We start from the raw sequence: 10,451 nt of genomic DNA, 5'->3' as shown, positions 1-10,451 counted from the left end.
GCCCCTTGGCAGAAACAAAATTTTTTTTCGTTTTTGGAGTAAGTTATAAGCTTCACTTTGAATTCGAGGCTTTTTTTATGGCTCTGTAAGTTTTAATTTTGCTCATATTTTCTTGACCCACTTAAAAGTTGCAGCCTTTTATGTGGATTTGCCTAGAATTCTGGGAATTGTTGTTGGTATAGCATGTTGATGATTGCTCAAAAAGACAATCCTATACCATTAAGGGGCCAGCGGGTCATTCAATTTTACTTGAAGATGGAAAAGGCAACAGGCTCAGAGTTAATAAAATTTCATCTTGTGGCCCCAGCGGAGTAGAATAATTGTGCATTAAACGCCAAACCAGAAAGATTCTTGAAGTAAATTGTTTCAGAAAACGTTCGTGACAAAGGCAAAGCAAGGAAAATCTACTATGGGAACTATAATTATTCAAGGAGATAAAACGACTGACAAAAGGCCCAGCTGACTAGGGCTTTCTCAGTCCTCAGTGCATTATTGATGCTCTCTCAGTCACTCAAGACACATAATGCACCCACATTGCAGAGCTGCTGCAACCGACCCCAACTCCTCAGAGTCTGAGTTCTGAATGTGTAAGGTTTAGCCCCACCAAGCCAGACCATTGAGCCAGAGGCAGTGGTCCCATCACCCCTAAAACAAAGTGCTATAATTTTTCCATTCTACAACTTACATTACCTTACATCAATCCATTTTTGGTACTACTGTTCACCTTGCAAATTTATCTGTACTTTTTTTTTTTTTGACTTTTCAATACCTAGCATTAATTGGTACCAGATCTTTTCTATGAACAATTCACATTAACTCATATCAACTTTCACAATACGATAATTCATTCATCATCCATTCTTTGGCATAATTTACCTTTACCTTTACCTTTACTCACTGTTCTGTGATATTACCTCACCAAACTTTAGGAAGAGTTGAGCATCTGAGGTGCTCATTGATGGGCAATTGAGCATGTGTGGTGTCTTGAGATTTGCATACTCATCCTTGTAGCAAGGCATTTTGGTTGAGGAGAGTATGGCAGCTGGGGTTGAAGTTGGTTGCTTTGGCAGTGTGGTGGCTGGCATAAGGCTCCCAAGGACGCGTGTCACTTCATGCATGGTTGGCCGGTCAGATGGTTGCTTTTTTGTGCATAAAAGGGCTAGCTGAAAAACCTTCTTCACTGCTCCCAGATCCTTGCATGTCGCAGTGATCTCAGGATCAACAGTTTCCATCACAGCATTGTTGGCTGCCTTGGATAAAATCTAAACAATAAGGTCAAATTTGAAAAAGTTGTTAACAATCTGGTCTTGTTTAAAATCCAATGTAATGTCACCTTTGCACTTTAAATAACACGTTAAATCAATAAAAGACTAACCAGGTGATGAAGATTGGATTCATTCTCCACAGCTTTCCTTCTAGTTAGTAACTCGAGCAGAACAACCCCAAAGCTATACACATCAGACTTCTCAGTCAGACGGGAAGTTCGAGCATACTCAGGGTCTATATAGCCAATGGTACCCATAAGGTAAGTAGAGGTATGGGACTTGGTCACGCATAAGGTTTTGGCAATGCCAAAATCAGTTAAATGGGCCTCAAAATCCTTGTCCAGCAGAATATTAGATGATTTCACATCCCGGTGGATGATTCGAGGACTACAATCATGATGTAAATATGCCAGACCTTGCGCAGCTCCCAGTGCTATTTGCAGTCGAGTGTCCCAGTCAAGCTTTTTCTTCTTCGCAGGACCTGAGATTGAAACAGAACGTAAGAGTTTAGAATTCATTAGATATATATTCTGAAGTTAAGAGGTCAGAATTCCTTAATAGTTGTAACTCTCTAACTTACCATGAAGAAGATCCCAGAGACTTCCATTTTCCATGTAATCATAGAAGAGAAGGTTCCCAGAGGAGGACAAGGAGTATCCTTGCAGGCTGACCAGATTCCGATGCTTGATGCTCCCAACTGTCTCGAGCTCAGTCTCAAATTCCTTTAAGCACTGTGGATATTGAGAATAGAGTCGCTTTATAGCCACTGGCTTGCAGTTTTTAAGAACGCATTTGTACACTGCGCTTGATGCACCATAGCCAATTATATACTTCTCACTCAAATTCTCAGTCATCCTCATGATGTCCTCGTACACATGAAGTGCCATATTCATGTTAAGTATCACTAACTTTGGTGTTGAGTAATTAACTGCTATTCCACAAAAGAAGAAAAAAATCAGCAATTTGGCACCATATCCATATTTTAACATCGGATTGATCTCATTTATGTTACAAGGCAGCTTAACATAAATTGAATTTGTGAGTCATTCTGCTCAGTAACTTAGCTGATGGATCAGTCCTCACTAATACCCTGTCTAGGAGGAGCTCCATGGCGAAAGAAGGATTTTCACAGTTTCTAAAATTTATGAAAAGGTACCTGGTTTGTCAAGAGATGCATCAGGAAAAGATGTAGGATTATATGGTCTACATGCTGCCACCAAGATCATGAGAAGAATAACAAGTGCACCAAGCGCAATCCCAAGAATAGCTGCTTTCGAAATCGTAACTGTATAGAAAACAACAACAAAAGGATGAATATTCATTCACGTAGAAAAGTCATGCTTTTGAAAGTAGAATTTTATCCCCACTAGAAAAGCAGCCAGTACTGCAGAGTTTATTAAAATTCTAATGATTTCTCACTAGATTAGAACAACCCCAACTCATTAATATATGATACCAGAATAAAGACTTAGGTTTTCTGCTTCTTGCACTTAATCTTCTTGTGCTAGTTATGATACATATAGTTTAATGATTGGTGTTGCACTCCATCAAACCAAGGACTTATCAAATATTTTAGGAGTAATAGCAGCTTTTAGCTGTTTATCAAACTGATCGATAAGGCATTGAGCTCACAGGAATTGTCTCAATGAAGTGAATGATTACCTCGCTCTGATGGATGAGAATTGTGACATGGAGAATTCAGCCAATAGCCACAAAGAGCACGATTTCCAATGAAACTGCACATGTAAATGTTAATGTCATGAAAAAGATTCTTCAGAAAATAAGAGCTAAAGTTAGAAACCTATAAAACATTTATAGGATAGATTTCAGCTTTAAGATTTAAAAGCAGCAGCAACCAACTCCAAAAATAAAAACCTTCTAACCTGTCAGGCGAAAATCTTGAGAAGTTATTGCTCATGGGAATATCACCAGTTAGGTCATTATAAGATACATTTCTGTAAGAGTTCAGTTAGAAATTTGACATTGTAAGATAAATTTAAAATCAAATATCTTATAAGTCAAGCCAACTTGAAATAAAAACAAAAGATTGTGAATGATAAACCCACAGGACGGCAAGACTAAGGCAGTTGATGAGCGGCATCACATCGCCTGATAAATTATTGTTTTCCAGCCTCCTACAATGATTTGTGCAAAGAGATTATAAATGTAAACAAAGCTAACAAAAGTGGCAGGTGAATCATAAACTGCTAGAATTCATAATCCACAAACTATAGGAAATAACCACATGAGATGTCAACAACATGTAACCCATGGAAACATATAATCATTATTGGTGGTTTTCCATTGTAAACGAGATTGAAAATCAAAACTATTTTAGTTGACAAAACTGCACTTGCTCACTGTAAACCATTAAATACTGAAGCTTTCTGAAAATTAGCATGGTTCATTTTCAATGCTGTACTTTGGAAACTATAGCACACTTAACAGTGTTTTGGAGGTATCATTAAATTTATCAATGCTGTATATACTATCACAACAGAGCATCTACTATAGTTCCCACCAAATTTTAGTAAGGTCTGAAGTGATAAGGTCACAATTATTAACTTACAAGGAGAAGATGTTCTGGAGCTGACTAAGCTCTTGAGGAATCACACCCGAGAGATGATTATGAGAAAGATCTCTGTTATGCACGAGCAAGAACATTTGTTAGGTAAACCATTAAAATTCCAAAGCTAATAATTCAGAACAATGAAAGATTTCATACATTTCTATAACACTTCTTAGATTACCAAACTCTGCTGGAATAAAACCTGTTAACTGATTTCTGCTCAAGTTCCTGAACAGAAAAACAGAGGGTGTCAGCAGGCTGAAAATTTTTGAAAAGCAGAAACCAAATTACAATCAAACTCACAGCTTTAGAAGATGTTCCAAATCACCAAGCGGCGAAGGAATCGAACCACTAATTTTGTTGTTGGAAAGGTCCCTGAACAAGAGAAAAATTAGTGAAAAGGGTATGTATGAATAGAAGGAAATAGTCTCGAGCAATGAATACTTACAGATTATCTAGATTACCAATGCGTGATAGCTCAATTGGAATAGGACCCCTGATATTGTTGGATGAAAGGTTCCTGAGAAATTCATATCCAGATTCTGTGAATAACTGCATATGCATGATAATAAAACCAATATGTTGGCAAATATGTGTTTGCCTGCATGGATTATTCAAATCACAGAGAAATATGAAGAGTGAAAATTAAATCTGATAGACCAATGAAGGAATTTTCAGGCAACATGATAAAAACACAATTATTATAGGATGATAGGACCTAAGAAGTAACAACATACAAAATAACGTTCCATACATAGCACAAGCTTTACCAAATAAATAAACCAGAAAAGCACATCCCAGAGCATTCAACCCAAGTGATAGAACCATTAGTGGAACTTACAAGTATGTCATACTCTCTAGCCTTTGGAATGCAGGTGGGATGGTCCCATTCAACTTATTTCCGTGCCCATTGCTGACATCAAATCAAAACATTGATAAATATCTTAACAACAGTTTAACATTCAATATAATATGGTTGCATGACTGACATACTTACAGGCTGTTGAGATTTGTACATGAACTAAGATTATCAGGTATAGGCCCTTCCAGATGGTTGTTTGCGACATTTCTGCACAAATCTTGCATTAATAGCTCAATCATGGTGATTGCTGAATTGCTTAGATAAAGAAACAATTTACATGAATGAACATACAAATCAAATAACTCAGTAAGCTTCCCAAGCTCTGGTGGAATATGCCCTGTAAGATGATTATCATTTAATTCCCTGCACAAAGAACAGTACTGATTGAGAGAGTGATAAAACCTTCTTCACTTTCACAACGACAACTAATAGCACCCAAACACAGTTGTGATATAATACTAGGAACTGGAATGTGTGCAACGGTGACGAAGTAATCTTACAAGTAGTGAAGCTTTGTCATATTTCCAAGCTCTGGAGGGATGGGTCCAGTCAGCTTGTTACTATGTAAATACCTGCAATATGTAGACGATTATTTTATTCAAGATCTTCCGAACAATGATAGATGGACAGTTTAAGAATTGCATGAATGCTTAGTAAATCATAACATATGTAGATTTAAAAAAAGAAATCATTTCAAAAAAAGTTATTAACACATCCATGGGTATGCAGAAGATAAAGGTTTATGATGCTTCATTTTCTGGTGGCATGCTGCTACCAACTACTTATGTCATGTTTTATTGTTCATATTTGAGAATATCTAACCAGAAAACAGAGATAAAAAATTACAGAAAAGGCCAGAACATACTTACAGTTTCTCTGTGTAAGTTAAATTCCCCAAAATGGGAGGAATTGGTCCACTTAATTTGTTGCAGCTTAAATCCCTGGATAGAAAGAGACTCATAAAGCTTTACTTGTGACAACTAAATTGAGAAAGCTACTAACTCAGTTTAACAGTTAGTTAACAGTACTTACAAAACAGCAAGTGCCTGCATTAGACCAATCACTGATGGAATCTTCCCTGTAAGCTGATTACCTTGCAAGGATCTAGCAGCCACAATGAAAAGGAAGAGCAACTTCAGAATCCAAAGTATCAAGACCAAGCTGATATCAAAGAAAAAGAGAAGGAAGCACATACAATGTGGCTATTTGCAGGAACCCAATATTAAATGGAATCTCTCCAGTTAGCTGGTTGTATGACAAGTCCCTACCATTAAAACAAAAGATTCAAACATAAATAAGTTAACTGGCCTTTGTAAGTTAAATCCACAAGAGTCAGTCATTTCAAGAAAGTCTAGCCTCAAAGAGTTAAACTGATACATACAAGACCTGGAAGGCTGTGCAATTGCCAATGTTCTGAGGAATGCTGCCAGTCAAACTGTTGTTTCGGACATCACTGCCAACGATAGGTGAAACTCAGTTATATTTGCAGAGTCCTTTATATACTAGACAACACAGAAAAGAGTTCTACAGCCTTACGTTCTCAGATACGGAGATGTTAAGAAACTTACAAATACCATAAACCGGTAAGCTGGCACATATCTGGAGAGAGCGAGCCAACCAAATTATTCCCTCTCAAACCGCTAAAGTAATAAAGAAAAGAAGATAATGTAAGGTTCAAGATTTATTAAAAATAAACCAGATGGGGAAACACATGCAGATAAAACTACAATTTTAGTATCATCTACTCACAGATATTGCAAAACTTCATTCCAGTATATGAGCCTCGGTATTTCCCCATTGAGTTTATTCTGGGCAAGGTCTCTGGAACGAGGTATTAAGAATATCGTAAGAATACCCTAAATATATGAAATTATTTAGTACAGAAATATCATTAAAGATAGGTGAAAGTAATAGAAAGCTCACAAAATTTTCAAGTTTGGAATCTGAGACAAAGTGGAAGGAATTGGTCCAATCAACTGATTGTTTTTCAAAACTCTGAAAGATTACAAAAATTAGATTATGATGCAGTTTCAATCATAGGTAAAAAGCTAGAAATATGAATGAAATTAAAAATTTTAGAGACATGATTTTTTGCAGGATAACTTACAGAAACTCCAACAGTTTTAACTTTGAAATTGAGAATGGTATGTCCCCATATAACTCATTGAATGACAAATCTCTAATAACACGGGATCATCAGTAATCAACTAAATTAGCAAAACGAAAAAACATAGGCATATTATCTTGTAACAGATATATCATCACAAAGTTTGCTTACAAGCTTTTCAGAGAAGAACAGTCACCAATCTCATCTGGAATTTGCCCAGAGAGACGATTACCCCTGAAATCACTGATCAAAGCACACACAAATGATTCAGTTTTGACTTAAACCAAGCTCAACTCCACATAGAAAAGCAGCAAATAAGCCAAGGCTAGAGATTATTCAATGGAAAATATTTGCAGAAAACATAATTTGTTATACCCTAAACAAAATTTCCCAGAAATATTGCAGAGATGAGAAACAGAACCTTAAATAAAATAGAGAGAGAGAGAGAGAGAGAGTAGATTCTAAAACAAATGCACATAGATAGACTTCCATACATTGAAACCAGGTCTTTAAGATCTCCAATTGCAGGTGAAATTTCCCCATCAAGATTTAAACCTGACACATTCCTATTTAAAAAGAAACAACATTAACATCCAAGAAACAGTATATTGAGAAAGACAACAAGTCAAAACACTGATATAGTGATACTGATACAGAAATGAAAGAAAGTAATCCGAAGAACCCCACTGATACTCACAGTGCAATCACGTTGAAGGTGACATTGTCACAAGTGACGCCTCTCCAAACACAATAATCTGAAGATGGTGAATCAGTCCAATCATACAGAACATTATCTACGTCTCTAAACGACTTCTTTAGCTCCAATAATGTTGCTCCTTCAACATTACATTGTTCATATGATTAAATTTAAACCACAACCAAAAGATAGCTTCAATGTCCGTATAAACACACAACACAGAATCAACCTAACTCAGTTTCTATCTAAAACCATTAACTTTGATAACAAGAAAACTCAAATTTTAAAACCAAATATGAGTGATAGAAGTACAAGCTACAAACTACAAGAACTACGTAATATAAGGAAAAGAAGAAGGACCAAAAAAGAGAAATATTACTGAAATTAACAAATTTTGTAAACACTGAACGGTATAACAAGTAGAAAAACTTAAGCCTTGTTTGGCAGCTCGGAAAAAATGGAAATTTTAAGAGAGAGAAAGCTAAGAACTGAAGCTTCATACTTCATACAAAGCCTAAACATTTCACTTAAATTTCCACTCTTTCTTGCATTTCCTGAGTAACCAAACACAAAGATAAATAAAAACCCAGAAATCATACACTCACCATCATCTGCATCCACAAAAACAAACCCCAAAGCAAAGAGAAATGCCACTAGCATGAACTGGACACGAAATGTCATCACTGCCCTTGAAACAAACTCCATATACTTACACAAAACCACTCATCTCAAGTACCAACAACCACCTTAAAACGACACAACATTTTCAACTCATCAAAACTCTTCAACAGAACAGCTTTTGCCCTTCATTTAGCCTCCACTCACCGACATAGAACAACAAAGAGAGCCCCTTTGTTTAACTTCTTTCCTAGTTTAAGAAGAAAGAAGAAGAAAAGAGTTGAACTTGAAGAGAGAGAACGGAAATAAAAGAGGATAAAAAAAAAGCTCTGGTCGCTCAATCACATCGCTCTGGCAGTCTATAGAGCATGGCTATAATATACACTGTAAACTGAGCAAGGAAAGAGAGAGGTATATCATACGTACAACTGTAAGAAAGAGAGAGAAAGAGAAGAATTATTTCACAGCTAGAGTTAAAAAAACACTCTGCCATAGCTCTGCCATAAAACCTGCAACACTTAGAAATTTTCTCTCACTCAATTACTACAATTTTTTTATCTTTATCATTCTCTATCACTTTCTCACAAGAGCAGGGGTGGCCATGCCATTGTGAATAAAGGGTCGCTTTCACTCGGTTTGCAGAAAGAGCAGTAAAATGAAATTGTTAAACAGGGGAGGGTATGTCAAACTCATCATTTCGTATTTATTGCTTTTTAACCTAACCTTGAGTTTGGCAGTTATGGATCTCATGGTTACTTTCCGTTTTTAACTGCCCTTCCCTCCACTCCTGTCAAATTACCATTACAGCCATTACTTCTTCTTAAGTTTTTTTTTTAAGGTAATAAAATAATAAAAAATATATTTATAAAAAAACAAATTTAATATGATAATTAGTTAATAATATATTTTTAAAAATATACCATATAAATTTTATGATCCTCCTTATTAAAAACAATATAATAATTCATATATAATGTATTTATCTGATTATTAAAATAAATATAATATAATATATCATATTTAGTGACTACATCACCATGTGAGTATATAATAAGATTAATGAAATATCAATATCTCAAATTAGTTCATATATCAAATATGAAAAGAATTACAAACATGGTAAAATTACAAATAAGTAAAAGAAAAAACAATAAAAGTTTACTTTTTCGAAAGATAACAAAGATGAAGAGTTAAACCTAAACGATTGTAAAAAAATTATGTGAAAAAATTTTTGTGATTGTTATGAATATGAACCTAACACAATGAACAAAGAGGCTAGGGAATGAAAAAAAGTTTTTTTTTGGTATTATAGTAATTAATTAAAAATTAAATGGATATGTTCGTACTTTACATTTAAACATTGACATGACGTTATTTTAGATTTTTTTAAAAAAATAAAAACAAATAAAATGGTTGTTTGATAAGAAAACAAGTAAAATGCACATTTTATACATTTTAGCATTTTAGATTAAAAATTTTGATATGTCATGTTTAATACACAAATTAAACAGAAATACGAATTTTCACAGTTGTATTAACTAGGATTAGGAATAGTTTCAAGAAGTTTACTCAAACAAAATATATTTCTTTAGAAAAAAATTCAGTTACTTTTGTGAAAACCATATAAATAATATGAAAATTCAAAAAATTAATCAATAAAAAATTTGGGTCTATGTTTATGGTGAATAACAATGTAATCCATCATGTTTGGCAGTTAATATTACACCCCATGAATTGTATACAAAAGGTTAAACAAGATCATTATCCCAAAACATATATTATTAAAATAAAATATTAGAAAACTTAGTCAGGAAATTTGCGTTTACGAGAGTATTATACGTGTTTATTATATTTTACTATTTTAAATATGTTTGGTTATATGTTTTAACCTAAAAGGTATAGAATACATATTTTATATGTTTATCATATTAAATCTTGTGGGAAATATATATTAGGTTTACAAGTGTGAAAATTGAAACTCATATTATACAAAACCAATTGACTTGTGTTAAGATCTAATTTACACACTTATATACCACTCTCTTATGTTCTATTCATTAGGTATGAGACTCTTTTTCTTTCTTTTTATTTGAGTCTCTAACACTCCCGCTTAAGTGCAAGCACCTAGGTTGTTAAACCTGCCTCTCGGCTCAGCCGATTTTTGGCTGGATGCGTTGTCACTTGTATCTAGGAACACTTAGGCTGTTAAACCCGCCGTTTGACTCGTGTTGTGATACTATATCGGAAATATATATTGAGTTTACAAGTGTAAAGATTGAAACTCATATTACATAAAATCAATTGACTTGTATTAAAGTCCAATTTACACATTA

The 10,451-nt window shown here is 34.6% G+C and overlaps 1 protein-coding gene across 3 annotated transcripts; it reads right to left on the bottom strand.

Annotated features, from left to right (window-relative positions):
* Positions 1-327: 327 nt before the first annotated feature.
* LOC123194782 (LRR receptor-like serine/threonine-protein kinase ERECTA) lies at positions 328-8,627 on the bottom strand. 3 transcript variants are annotated; one of them, XM_044608189.1, is made up of 27 exons: positions 8,106-8,627; positions 7,501-7,639; positions 7,298-7,369; positions 6,975-7,046; positions 6,804-6,875; positions 6,620-6,691; positions 6,446-6,517; positions 6,265-6,336; positions 6,078-6,149; positions 5,892-5,960; positions 5,729-5,800; positions 5,566-5,637; positions 5,197-5,268; positions 4,988-5,059; positions 4,832-4,903; positions 4,676-4,747; positions 4,283-4,354; positions 4,138-4,209; positions 3,991-4,062; positions 3,835-3,906; positions 3,332-3,400; positions 3,149-3,220; positions 2,928-3,001; positions 2,422-2,550; positions 1,846-2,196; positions 1,376-1,746; positions 328-1,262 (listed from the first exon to the last, which is right to left on the bottom strand). In XM_044608189.1, exons 1-27 carry the CDS (start codon positions 8,203-8,205, stop codon positions 891-893), a joined length of 2,970 nt encoding a protein of 989 aa, XP_044464124.1. In that variant the 5' UTR covers positions 8,206-8,627; the 3' UTR covers positions 328-890. The 3 variants fall into 3 exon arrangements, with proteins under 3 accessions (XP_044464124.1, XP_044464125.1, XP_044464126.1); XM_044608190.1 differs by having other exon boundaries at positions 1,846-2,193; positions 8,106-8,624; XM_044608191.1 differs by lacking the exon at positions 8,106-8,627 and having other exon boundaries at positions 7,225-7,369.
* Positions 8,628-10,451: the final 1,824 nt, after the last annotated feature.

This window comes from Mangifera indica, chromosome 13 (genome assembly GCF_011075055.1).
Source record: "Mangifera indica cultivar Alphonso chromosome 13, CATAS_Mindica_2.1, whole genome shotgun sequence".
In the NCBI taxonomy this organism is placed as follows: domain Eukaryota; kingdom Viridiplantae; phylum Streptophyta; class Magnoliopsida; order Sapindales; family Anacardiaceae; genus Mangifera; species Mangifera indica.
This window is presented reverse-complemented; position numbering and strand designations above follow the sequence as displayed.